Source organism: Rhinatrema bivittatum, unplaced genomic scaffold (assembly GCF_901001135.1).
Source record: "Rhinatrema bivittatum unplaced genomic scaffold, aRhiBiv1.1, whole genome shotgun sequence".
NCBI classification, from domain to species: domain Eukaryota; kingdom Metazoa; phylum Chordata; class Amphibia; order Gymnophiona; family Rhinatrematidae; genus Rhinatrema; species Rhinatrema bivittatum.
Genome location: NW_021820356.1, coordinates 512102 through 526420, shown reverse-complemented (window position 1 = coordinate 526420; position 14319 = coordinate 512102). Strand labels below are relative to the sequence as shown.

The window sequence follows — 14319 nt, the reverse complement described above, 5'->3', positions numbered from 1 at the left end:
TTTCCACTGTATTTTCTCCCTTTTAACCATGCTTCTCTCCCCTCCCTCTCCTCTTCCCCCCTTTCCCACACCCCTCCTAAACCCTTACCCACCCTCCCTTCCCTCGCTCTCCCCCTCCTCTCCCTCCCCTTTCTCCCCCTTAAATCTCTGCTCCATTGGTTCTTTTTGTAATGCCGTTGTACTGTTTTTTTTATTTTGTTCATTTTTTCTTTATTCTTTTTGATTAGTAATATTATATTATATTGTTTATAATGTTATATTGTTATATTGCTATATTGTTTTACTGTATCTCATCTGAGTTCTTTGTAAACCGGCATGATGTGCTTCACGAATGTCGGTAAATAAAAGTTAATAAATAAATAAATAAATAAATAAATGTAAGCCAAACAAATGGCCTCCCCTAAGTCAACAAGATATGGTAGCCTTAGAGGCTTTGTCCTCTTTCTTCAGTCCACTGAAGAGGACAAACAGATGATCTGTGCGACGAAAAGCATAGTAACCTACAAATACAGAAGTAGCATCCGCTGCACATCCAGAAGATGTAATTCTCTATCCTGAGGAGAATCTTTCGACTACTCTGGAAAACCTGAAGATCTACCATCTGATTAACATGAAAGGCAGACACCACCTTAGGAATAAAGGAAAGCCCTGTTCTCAATGAGATTCCATCCCTGGAAATCCGAAAAAACAAATCCATACATGACAGAGCCTGAAGTTCCGAAATCCTTCGAGCCGAACAAATCGCTACCAAAAAGACCACTTTCAGAGTCAAATCCTTCAGGATAGCCCTTCAAGGGTTCAAAGGGGGGGTCCGCAAAGGACATGAAGTACTAGGCTGAGACTCCAATCTGGGCAGATCTTTCGCACCGGAAGACGCAACAGTTTAGACCCTTTGTGGAACCTTACCACATCCAGATGAACAGAGTCCTACCCTGAAATCTGCCTCTAAGCGCACCCAAGGCAGCCACCTGCACATGAAGCGAGATGTAAGCCAAACCCTTGAACAACCCCTGCTGCAGGAAATCCAGCACATGCGACACCTCCACCGCCAGAGGATCTAGACAATGCTGAAGACACCAAACTTCAGTTTCCAGACCCTTATATATGCTATAGAGGTCACCGGTCTTCTGGATTGAAGAAGAGTGGAGATGACCTATTCAGAGTAACCCTTCAATCGAAGTCTCCGCCTCTCAAAAGCCAAGCCGCAAGACAAAAGTGATCTTCCCGATCCGAAAATGTGGGACCCTGACAACAGCTCTGGAAGATAAGTCAGACTGAGAGGACCTTCCACTGCAAGTTGCATCAGATCTGCGAACCATGGTCTCTGCAGCCACTCCGATGCCACCACGGTCCCTGGATGTGATTCTATGCGCCTGAGGACCCGACCAAGGGTACAGCACAGCATCGAGGCCCATCGAACAGAGTTCGACTGAAGAATCTGTCTTGGAATTGAGCCGCTTCCCAATAAGATCGAAGTAGGGAGTGCCCCACCTCGCACAGATGTGGTTCCACGCCTCCAGGTACAACTCCCACTCCCCAGGATCCAACTGCTGCCTACTGAGGAAGTCCACCTGCACGTTTGTCTACTCCCACTACGTGCGATGTGGCTAGGCCTTCGAGATGACGCTCCACCCAAATAATCTCCGGGCCTCTAACACCACTGGCATGACTTCGTGCTGCCCTGCCGATTGGGACCACTCATCTCTAGGCGATTGATGGACCAGAACTTCTCTTTTGGCCACAGACCTTGCGCTGACCGGCCCAAGCTCATTGCTCCCCAGCCAGAGAGGCTTGTGTCCATGGAGATCACCACTCAGTCTGGAGGCTCCAGATCCATCCCCTTCTCTAAATTGGGACGAGACAGCCACCACGAGACTCTGGACCTGGACTCTCCCAAAGTAGAGGCAAGGGAAGATGAAACTCCTCCGAGCAGGGACTCCACCTGGACAACAGCACATGTCACAGCGGTCTCATGTGCGCGAACGCCCACGGGACCAGGTCCAACGTGTATGCCATGGACCCCAGGGCCTGTAAATAATCACATATTTTGGGCACCTCCAGATGAAGAAGACGCTTGACCTGAAACTGCAACTTCAATGCCCGGTCCACTGCCAGGAAAATCCTGCCTCGCTGAGTGTTGAAGTGGGCCACTAAGTAAACCAGCGACTGAGTCTGCTCCAACTGACTTTTGTGCACACTGATAACCCAACCGAGACACTGTAAGGTGGACATCACTTCACATGGACTTCTTGCATTCCTCCCTGGACTTCTCTCGAACCAACCAATCGTCCAGATTGGAGTGGAGTAAAATTCCCTCCCAGCGAAGAGCCGCAGCCACCACCACCATCACCTTGGTGAATGTGCAGGGCACCGTCGCCAAGCCTGACGGGAGAGCTTGGAACTGAAAATGTTGACTCAACACTTGGAAGCGAAGAAACTTCTGATCTTCCTGTGAAATGGGAATGTTCAAGTGCGCTTCCATCAGAACTAGGGAGGTGAGAAATTCTCCTTTGCAGACCACTGCCATCACGATACACATCTCCTCCATGCAAAAGCACAGAACCCGAAGGAACAAAGTCGTCTTCTGCAAATAGAGAATGGCTCGAAAGGAGCCCTTTTTTTGCATCACAAAGTAAACAGAATTCCTGCCCTGACCCTACTCTTCCAGAGGAAAGGGAACACAATGGCCTTTAGGGCGAGCAACCTTGGCAGCGTACCCAACACCGCCTCCCACAAGAGACTACGTGGGACTCCATAAAAGCCTCCCCAGGCAGGCACAAAAATCTAGAGCATAGCTCTCTCGTATCACCTCCAGCACCCAACGCTCCGGGGTAATCTTTTCCCATTCTTCGAGAAGCTGGACAATCTGCCTCCTACAGCTTCCAAGGAGAAGAGGGGACCACTGGCTTCATTAGGCTGATTTTCCGCTCCTAGTGCCCTGCCTGACGCCGTCACTGCTCGACCTGCATACTGTTGGGCCCGCCGCCCTATTTAGAGATGGAAACAGACGAGGACTTGCCGCAAAGAAACAGACAGGAATTCTGAAAACGAGCCCAAAAGGAAACACTCTCTTACTGGGCTTCCTTTCCTCCGGCAATCTAGTCCCCTTGAACTCCTGCAGGAACTTCACCAACTGATCCAGATCCTCTCCAAACAGCTTCCCCTTAAAGGGAAGATTACAGAGCTGGACCTCGGACGATAAATCGTCCAACCAGTTATGTAACCACAGCAGCCTACAAGCCGCTACAGAGGAGACCATGCAGCAAGCACTCACACACCAAGTCATACAAAGTATATGCCATGCTAGCTATGCCTGCCTTCAGACGCGTGGCCTGTAATGCGCCGCAGTCCGCCGTGGACATCGGCGTCAGGCCCTTCTGAACCCAATAGAGACAAGCCCTTTGCATTAAACTGGCACAGACAGCTGGCCGAAGACTCAATGCTGAGGCCTCAAACATCCATTTGAATTGCACCACCAGCTTACGATCCTGGACATCCTTCAGGGCCACTGCCCTGGCCATCGGGATAGTCTTGGTTACTGCCGAGATGGCCACGTCCACCTTTGGATTCTCAGCAATTCCAGGGAGTCCTCTATTAAGGCATAAAGCTTGGCCATTGCTCTGCCCACCTTCAGTCTAGCATCCGGGAGTCCCACTCCCGGCTCGCCAGCTTTCGGATCTTCTTGGGCAACGGAAAAGCACTAGTGGGTCCCCTCAGGCCATCCAGAACTGGGTTAACACTCATACAACTCTTCCTGAGTGACCTTCACTCCTAATTCCTCCAGCACCGTGGGATGAGGGTGTGCAGTTCATCCCTTTTAAACAGACACACTATCCACAGATCATCTCCCCCCAGACCGGGAACTTGTCAGGATCAAGGTCATCTTTTGCCCTTGTCTGCATCAGGGGTCAGCAGCACATCCGGGTCAGCTCCTGTATCGAGGGGGCTCCAATTGGGACAGACCCGAGTCCTCACCATCTCTGGGACCAGCCTCTGCAGCCACACGACACAAACCCAGGTGCTGACGAATATCATCGATTCCCCGAGAGGCCACTTTAGACTTTTTAGCCATGAGGGCCCACGGGCAATCCCCTGCCCACCTTCTTCCTCCACTTCTCCTAGACAGATAGGCCCTTATGGAGAAGAATAAAATCCAGGGAAAAATCCCCCGATCCCAGGGGACTGTCAGCTGCCTCACCCTCCCCTTCTGAGGCATCCTGCCTGACCAGGGGAGACTCGCCTGACTGCCCTGCAGTCTCCTGCACTGCCTCTCCAGCAGCAACTGGTACAGACCCTTCTGACCTCCGCCGCGATTTCCTGCGTGGCTCGAGAGGCCTTCCTGCCCTGAAACGCATGGCGGGCAGAAGGAACGCAAGTTCAGACCTGCCGCACCACACACATGGTAGGTGGCCTTTTTAGTTTTTAGTGCCATGTCTTCCAAATGCTCCCTGCAGCACTCCCAAGGCCTGCCATGCAGCGGCATGCACCGGACTCAGGCTCACTGAGCCGCCGGCAGGAACGGATGCAATCCCCACCGGGAGTTCCCAACAAGGCTGACAGTCCAGTCGGCACCAGATCACAGGACTACACAAGGAACAAAGCACTGCGGTTCCCTCCTGGCACTAGCATCAATTGCCCACGAAACCCTGGAGCCCCGGGTTACCAGCCAGTCGACTGCCACTCAGTCCTGCACCTCCCGGCCTTGGCCGACAGCTCCCACTGACTAGGCCCTCCTTGAAGTTCCTAAGCTAAGCTCTGCTCTTCTGCTTTTTTTTTTTTTTAAGGAACTTAAACTTTATTAAGTAGGTACTTCCTTGTCCAGAGGAAGAAAGCCAAGAGGGTGCCTCGAAGGGTAGAGGGAGCCAGGATCCCTAGCTATCGGACTGTCCGGTATGCTGTGGGTGAACTCAGTCAGTGGTATCCTACCCCCCCCCCCTCCCCGGTGGCCCGGCTCCACCGGAGGGTTGGCCCACGAAGATGCCTAACACCTCAGGGAGCGTCCATGATCTGGAACCTAAAACTACTATAAGAGCAAGTTTGCTTACTGTAACTTGTTTTCTGTAGATAGCAAATGAATTACCCATGCTGTCTGGGACGTCCTCCGGGCAGCTAGGTGGCGAAGCTCTCAAAGATCAGAGCTTTGTCAGTGAGGTGCGCCTACATGTGTATTCCCGCGCTGCCGCGAGTCTCCTCCGTCCATATCTAAGCAAGATGAGATACAATACAGGTATCTGTCTGGGGAGGTGGAAGGGTCAGCATGGCTAATTCATCTGCTGTCTACAGAAAACAATGTTTTACAGTAAGCAAACTTGCTCTTTTCCTGTAGATAAGCAGTACGAATTAGCCATGCTGTCTGTGAGTCCCTAGTTGAAGTACTGAGTGCACATTATGCTAATCATATGTCCATAATGAAGCAAAGTAATGCGCTCAAGACAAATGAAAAAAAGAGGCAGACAGTTCTTATGTTTTGTGTAGTGTCTGACGTGAGAATTGCCTTTCTCATACGTGCGTCATTCGTAGTGGGATGTGAACGTGTTTAGTGAGGACCATGTGGCCACCTCGCAAATGTCCAGAAGAAATACTTCATGGATATGAGCTATTGACGCAGCCATAGCACGGATCTGGTGAGCCTTAGGGGTGGCGTTTGGGTTGAAAGACAAAGCGCAGGGAGGCTCTGCAGTCAGAATGAGTGCGGCGTTTATAGTAGGCAAGTGCTCGTTTACAATCCAGCATGTGGAGTCTACATTTGCACTCACTGGCATGAGGCTCTGGGTAAAAAAAAAAGTCAGGAGGGTGATGGAATGATTGATGTGGAAAACAGATACCACTTTTGGGAGGAAGGCAGGATGCGTACACAGCGTAACCTTGTCATAAAACTCCAGGTAGGGCGGGTGTGTACTAGGGGCTTATAGCTCGCTGACACACCTTGCGGAGGTGAAGGCGACCAAGAAGAGCACCTTCCAGGAGAGGAACCTGGGATGACAAGTGTCCAGCGGTTCGAACGGTGGTAGCATTAATTGCTCTAGCACTACGTTTATATCCCATGGGACTGGAGGTTTTCGGAGGAGACAGAGACATAGAATAAGAACATAACATGCCATACTGTGTCAGACCAAGGATCCATCAAGTCCAGCATCCTGTTCCCAACAGTGGCCAATCCAGGCCATAAGAATCCCCTTCATGAATCTGGAGACGAGCGGGTGACAAGAGATTGGCCCCTCAGAGGAGAGTGGTAGGTGGCTATGGCAAGATGAACTCGAACCGAAGCTGTGGCCAACCCCTTCCGGTAGAGCAGATGGATAGTCCAGGAGATGTTCAGGCAGGCAGGTACGTGGGTCTGCGCCATTATCCGAGCACCAGGAGGCATAGCGTGCCCATTTCTGCTGACAGTTGAGTGTTGTAGAGGGTTTCCTGGATGAGACTAGAATATCCTGAAGCTGAGGAGAAAGGTTCAGGTGATGGCATACCAGCCTTTCAATCTCCACACAGTGAGATTCAAAGATGAGTGAAGCGGAGCCCCCTTCTTGGGTGAAGAGGCATGAACTGTTGCCCAGGGGAATCGGTTGGTCCACCGATAATTGAACTGGGTAGGCATACCTCCTTGTCCTCTATGCACTTCTGGACTGTGCGGGAAATGAGACGTATCGGAGGGAAAGCATAGAGTAGACCCTCTGTCCAGTCTATGAGGAATGCGTCTTGCGCTAGTCGGTGGTAACTGGTATACACAGAGCAAAAAGCCTCTACTTTCCTGTTCTGCTCTGTTGCATAGAGGTCGATTCGGGGGAAGACCCCAAGTATGAAATATCCGATTTGCCACTTCCTGGAGTTCCCACTTTTGGGGGTGAAATATCCTGCTCAGTCTGTCAGCCCTGGAGTAGTTAATCCCGGGCAGGTAAGTGGCCTGAAGGGAGATGGATCTGCTCTCTGCCATTCCAGGATCCCGACAGCTTCTCTGCAAAGGCTCCAAGAACCTGACCTGCCTTCAATGATGTATAACATGGCGACTTGGTTGTCCGTGTGGACTATGACACTGGAGGGTATGCTCGAAGCCCCAAAGAGCATTCCAAATGGCACGGAATTCCAGGAGGTTTATTTGTTGCGACTGTTCCCAGGCGGAGCACAGGCAGAGTCTGTAGGTGGGTGAGATTGGCACCCCATCCCTTGGTGGAAGCGTCCGTGGTGAGGACTGTGTGATGCAGAGGTGGTCGGAGAGGCGAGCCTGACATGAGCGTCAATGGTGTCAGCCATCACGCCAAATCCCTTTTCATGTTGGACGTGAGGGTGACAGGAGTGGAGAGAGGATTGAAGAACTGGCTCCACTGTAAACTTCGCATATGCAGTCGAGTGAAAAGTATGACAGACCGAGGCGGCCATATGACTGAGAATGAGGAGGAGTTTGTGGGATGGGGCAGTTGTGGCCCCTTGGAAGCTACCAGCAAGTGTTGTCAGGGCAAGTACTTGGGACTCCGGAAGGAAGACCCTGTCGTGAATCCTGTCGATATGAGCCCTGATGAGCTGTAAGACCTGGGTGGGTTTAGATTTGATTTCTCATAGTTGACGAATAGGCCCAGGTTGACCTATGATTCGGAGAAGATTGCTTCATAGGGTGGCATGGTTGGGGGCCACCAGCAGCCAGTTGTCCAGGTAGGGAAAAATCTGGATCCTCTGTCAGAGGTGAGCCACCACTAGGCATTTGGTGAAAACCCTGGGAATGGTGGAGAGGTCAAATGGGAGAACCTTCTACTGGAAATGGTGGCCATTGACCGTGAAGCATAGGTATCACCAGGACGAAGGATGCATCGATATATGTGCATACGCATCCTTCAGGTTCAGTGAGCACATCCAATCTCTGGGACGAAGGAAGGGTAGGATGGACTTGGAATTTTTCCCTCGTCAGGTATCTGTCGAGAGAATGCAGGTCTTCCGATTTCTTGGGAATGAGGAAGTATTGGGAGTAGCTGAAAAAGCTAGGAACCCCCCCCCCCCCCCTTTTTTTTTCTTTGTTTTAGCAATCAAAGACTAGGACCGCAAGTTCTGCCACCTCTATCTGCTAGAGAGAGAAATACTGAAGGGACATAGGTGGCACATCGTATTAAGAAGGGGTGCTCTTCAAGTTTTCCTCTGTCTCCATCTGCTGGAAGGGAGGCAAAACCCAGCAGTCTAGGGTCAAATTAGAAAGGATCAGACAACCCTGCTTGTCCCAGCTCAACCAGAGAACTGTAAGGTGAGCCCCATCAAAAGCAACAAATCTCTAAAGTCCAAGCTACATGCTTTACCGTACCCTATGTAGGACAATGACAACAAAACAGTCGCTTTCTGTCTCCAAATGCTGGTAGGGGAAGTAAAACCTCACATGTTGTGGGACAATAAGGAGTTCCTATAATTCTGAGGACTGGACAAAAGCGAGACCCATATTTAAAATAGCACCAAGAAATGTCCATAGCAAATGCTGTCTGAGAAAGCTGTTTTCAATATAGTGGGTGCAGCAGCTCTATCAGGAAGCCATTTCTGCTATTTTGTCCATGAGACATACAGATGAGCAGCAAATTTAACCTTCATCTTATTAAATGAATTAACTTTCACCCTTAAAGTTAGGGAAAGACTAGATTACTTAGGGGTTGGGGGCAGTGATGTGAGAATAAAAAAAAGCACCTCCCAGCCATTAATTAAGAGTCTGGAGGTTCAACATCTGGGACATTATCAGACTACAGATACTAGGCTGGAAGCCCTTGTACATCAAGCTCTTAACCAAAGTACTGCAAGTACTGTTCACTAACATTTAGTATGAACATTTTTAAAAGAATTACAAAATCAAATGTTCTCCAAACATTCATTTCACTATTCTAAAACAAAGCTGGAAGGATACATATAGCTTGCACAGCTTCAATGGCTTGTTCAAAGGTAACTGTGCCAATTCCACGGCTTTTTCCTTCTTTGTCTTCTAATATGTCAGCTCGCACCACCACACCTGCCATGCTGAATACTTCCTTCAGCTTCTTCCAACTAACCTTATAATCAAGCTGAAAGATAAAAAAAAATCCAGTTACCATTAAAAAGGTACATATTTAAAATTTTACTACCCAAGACTAATCTAAATAGTTAAGCCACAATGCATATGACCAATATGGATAGTGTTTTTTCTTTTTAAACAAACTGATGTACTCATATTAAAGCCAGATATTGCACCCCTTATCCCCACCTCTATTTTAGAAAACCTTTGTCACACTTCCCCTGTTAAATATTTGAACTTCCGTTTATTCAGGGTAGGGCTAGATCGAGTTTGCAATGATTGGCACAGCAATATTTGGATTGCACTGAGTCCTTTAAGAAGCTTTCAACAACTGCATACCTGAATCAAGCGAAAGACTTAAAAGGAAGTTTGCAAGCTATGAAACTTGAAAACAAATCCTTATCACTATTTTAGGAACAGGATAATTGCTGGGGGTGAAAAAGATCCAGACTGGCCATTGTCAGACTGGCTGCTGGGCTCCATGGACTTCAGTCTGACCGATATATAGTGATTTAAGTTCAGCAGGGTGTCTTACTCATCTGTAGAAGCTTATTAAAAATGTTTTATATAAAGACACAAATATCTGTGTGTGTAAGTTGGTCCACTGCACACTGAAATCTGTAGGAAATACTATGCATATTTCTTGCCAGTCAAGTTTAGTTTAGTCAAATTGCTAGAGATTTGCAAAAAAAAGGACGAGCAACCACCAACCGTGATCTTGCCCTAGTCATAAATGTTCTCCATCTAAAATGCAACACAACACAAAATTCTTGAAATATGCTGCAACATGGAAAATTTCCTAGATCCCCATACCATGAATATTGAGGATAATTTTGTAAAGCTTTTAATTTCTATTAAAAGAATAGAAATTTCCATGCAATGTATAAAGAGATTTTGCTTCTGTTAATTTTCTTTCCTTGAATCCTGCTCACCATTTCAGACAAGTGGGTTATTCCCCTGCCAGCATATACAGAGAACACAGCTTTCTCTCATGTCAGCACTGCTACTGACACATGGTGCTGTCCAGAAAAAAGCCAATATTTACTCCTGCATAAAAAAATTAAAAATTCTGCGCACAAAAACTTAATTCGGCAAACTTTATATTGGTCAAAATAACACAATTTACATGATACAGGTATAAAAGGAATAGATTTAACACATTCACCAAATACTTATTTACTTACCTTAGTCTATGTGCCTATTTGTAAACCGTTGCAAAGGTATATAACTTAGCGATGGTATAGAATAGTTTTTAAATAAAATAGTATCACAAAATTATGTAACCAAACCTTTATGGCACCTGTTTAGATTAAACATTAATTTATGTGCCTTACTGTAAACCATTGTGATGGTACTTAACTTGACGGTATAGAAAAGTTTTTAAACATGACAATCTAATTACATTTTAAATACAGAGAAAAGTTATTAAAGATGCAGCATTTTAAATATTTTGAGCAGAATTTCCCTAGAAATTCACTGTAAGTGTCCCTTCCACTCACTCTCCCTACTCCCCTGTCCACTTTGCCCTATCAGGCCCCAACTCCTCCACCTGCCAGTATCTCTCCCCTCCACCTCTAGGCTCAACCCCTTCCACTCTATTGCCAGTCCCAGTTTGACCCCATTCTCAGTACTGCCCCCGACACAGGCTCCCTTTTGTCCCTCCCTCACACACATGCTCCCTCTCTCTAGTACACACACCCCCCCTCAAAGGCTCCCTCACTCTCGCACACATCCCCTTTTTCATACACACGAGCTCCCAATCTCACACTCCTTCACAATCTCATAGGATCCTTCTCTCTGAAGCCCACACTTAAGCATCCCCATCTTACCTCCCATGCTCTCACATCCTCCCCCTCACCCCCTCCCCTCATATAGGCTCCCTCTCTCTGAAACCCACACAAGAATGTGCCCTCGCCCATAGTACTACCTCTAGGGTTGACGCCATCAGACCGAGGACCTGGAGATAGCTCCACACCCTGGGGGGCACATTATGTTAGTCAACCAGTGCACTTGGCTCACCAGCTTCCTTATCCTCGAGGGGAGGGAAGACTGTCCTGCTTGGTGTTGAACCAGACTCCCAGGTACTCTAAGGACTGGGAGGGCTTGAGGCTGCTCTTGTCCATGTTCACAACTCACCCAGGTTCCTGAAGCAGGGACATGACCCTGCTGGTCACCTAGAGGCAATCTTCCAAAGAATTTGCCCAAATCAGCCAGTCTAGGTATGGTGCACCAGGATCACTTCTTTTCTTAGAGACGCCACACCACCACCATAAGTTTAGAGAACGCTCTGGGGGTGCTTGCCAGGCTGAAGGGCAACATCTGGAACTGGTAATGGTGGCCCATTACCATAAAGCATAGGAAACACTGGTGGTCCTGGTGGATTGGAATATGAAGGTAGGCCTGCAAGAGGTCCAGGGAGGTTAAGAACTCTCCCAGTTGTATGGCCATTATGATTGAGCGAAGAGTTTCCATGCGGAAGTGAATTATCCCACAGATGATTGACGCTCTTGAGGTCCAGAATGGGACGAAAGAACCCTCCTCCTTGGGTATGATAAAATATATTAAACAATGCCCCATATTTTCCTGGGGTGTAGGTACCGGAGTTACAGCCCTCAAACTGAGGAGCCTTAACAGATTTCACTGCCAGTTTCTTGTGCTGGGAGTGACAAGGAGACGACATGAACATGTCGCAAGGGATGCTGCTAAATTCCAGATTATATCCTGCTCGTATGATGTACCCATTTGTCAGATGTGATCTCGACCCACCGCTGATAGAGGGAAAATTGGCCCCCTATCTCCTTGTCCCGTGGATGGTCGGCCAAACTTCATTGGGGAGTTCGAGTCAAACCTGAACCAGATATCAGTTCCTGTTTTTGGTTAATGGCTCCGAAAGGACAGAGACCTTCCTGAAGGTCGAGATGTTTAACAGCGGGTTTCTGTAGGGCCAAAAATGCTGGGAGCCCCTGGTCTGACCCCTCACAGGTGATCGATGCTGCAACCTCTTTTTCATCTTCCAGTAGTCACGGCACAAGTTTCGCCAATTCGCATGGCTGCGTTTTGAAGGAAAGAAGGGCTGCTAGAGGAGCAAACTGGTGGCGGTATGAGTGCCGCATTTTTTTTTTTTTTTTTTGGAGAGGTGGAAAAAGTGCCGCATGGGAGAAACAAAGGGTATTCTTATGAGGTTCACCTTAGAGGTCGCGTCTACTGACCAGATGTGTAACCATAATTGCCTTCTGGCCGCCAGTACCGAGGCTACTCCTCTGGCTGATGGACACTACCTGGGCAACAACAAGCTAGTTTGAGAGAACATTGCCCAAATCTCATCTTGGAGGGAGTTTCCTCACTCCGAAGGCCATCAAATCTTCACAAGAGACCACTGTTCTGTTCGTACGTCTCACGTTGAATGTGAAAGTGGCCCCCAACCCCCTACACTCATACCTAATCCCCACCTCGAGTTACTAGGTGAGCCTCTCATAGGGATACAAATAGCTGTCTAGGGAAGAGACACTATAGCAAGTCTCTCTCTCTTCCCCCCCCCCCCCCCGGGCTCTGGAGCCTTTAAATCATCTGAAATAAGCCTTACGGGACACATCGCAAATGGTGATAAAACCTTACCGCATGGTCACGGCCGCTATCGCACTGCCTAACGCATTTCAAAGAGGTGTAGTTAAAATCTGCGTTATGGCTGTGCGATAGCTCTTCGCAGAGAGGTTAACCCAGCCCACTCTCCGCCCCTAACGCCTCCCATTTTTGGAATTTGCATCGCACCATACGATATGGTGCGATCGCATGCAGTAAACATGTTTTCGCATGCGTTAAAGGCCTATCGCATGCAAAAACGGGGCTTTTCGCATGCGATAAGCCCTTAACGCATGCGAAAACGCCTTACCGCATTTTGAAAAATGACCCCCTTAGATTGTAAGCCTTCTGGGGATAGGGAAATACCTACAGTACCTGAATGTAAACAGATGTGATCAGATCGAATGTTTGTACATAAAAATAAATAATCGATTAAACTGATCTAGCAAACTTCAGACCAATCTTGAACCTACCCTTCATAGCCAAGATCCTCAAAAAAATTGTAAGTCATCAACTCTGAATACCTGGACACCCACAATATACTCTCCCCTGCCCAACAGTTTCAGAACCTCGCTCAGTACCAAAACTCTACTATCCCTATCAGACAAAATCCTCAGAGGACTGGACTGTGACACCTATTTACTCATCCTTCTTGACATTTCGGCTGCCTTTGACACCATCACAAAACGCTAATACACAAACTAAAAGAAAATCGGACTTCAAGGCACAACGCTCAGCTGGTTTAAATCCTATCTGTCCAACAGGTCATACAAGGTCAAATTCAATGACATTGAATCCAAGCAAATCCCCTTCCCCCAAGGAGTACCACAAGGCTCATCCCTATCCTCCACATTGCACAGTGGGGTCATGTAGATTTTGAACAAACTCCTAAACAAAACAGGACTGCTCCACTACATTTATGCCGACGATGTGCAAATTTTACTTCCAAACACACTCCACTGAGCACACTCTAAAGCTATGGAACTCACCTAACTTCAATAAAACTACTCACAACTATCCCTCACTCTCAACCACACCAAAACAGAAATCCTATACCTATCCAACAAATGCTCCCCACCCCTCTCGACTGACCCCACTACTCACCCCCCTCACAGACCAAACACTCCTCCCAGTAAGGAGCCTTGGTGTCATCCTAGACAACCAATTAAACTTCAAGAAACACAACTTAAAGACGGATTCCACAAACTCCAAATCCTAAGAAAACTCAAACCACTTCTATACCCACAAGATTTTCATACAGTTCTACAGGGTCACTTTTCCAAACTTGACTACTGTAATGCTCTACTAGGTCTCCCAGCCTCCACCCTTAAACCTATCCAATTACTCCAAAACACAGCAGCCAGAGCTCTCACAAACAGCTCAAGATCAGACCACATCACACCCATCCTCAAAGACCTACATTGGCTACACATCCCTCAGAGATTACAGTACAAGACTAACCAGCATTCACAAAATTCTCCAAAATGACAAAACCAACTGGCTTACCACCCCCACACGGAATATGCGCTCCTCAAACTGTGGCCTTCTACACACACCGTCCCCAAAAGCCATTCAATGGATATCAACAAGGGAACGAACATTATCTATTGCCAGCCCCATTCTATGGAACAAACTCCCCACAGAACTAAGAACAGATCCACCCTCCCAATCGTTCAAGAAAAATCTCAAGACATAGCTATTCCGCAAAGCCTTCCCAACAAACCCCAAAC

General features: G+C 47.9%; 1 protein-coding gene across 2 annotated transcripts in view; it reads right to left on the bottom strand.

The window, feature by feature from the left end:
• HNRNPM (heterogeneous nuclear ribonucleoprotein M) overlaps positions 1–14319 on the bottom strand; it is a 143254-nt gene that overhangs the window by 89975 nt on the left and 38960 nt on the right. For both annotated transcript variants that reach the window (XM_029585990.1, XM_029585991.1), the window contains one exon: positions 8867–9020. In XM_029585990.1, coding sequence (XP_029441850.1) covers positions 8867–9020 — 154 coding nt within the window. The remainder of the gene's footprint in view (positions 1–8866; positions 9021–14319) is intronic.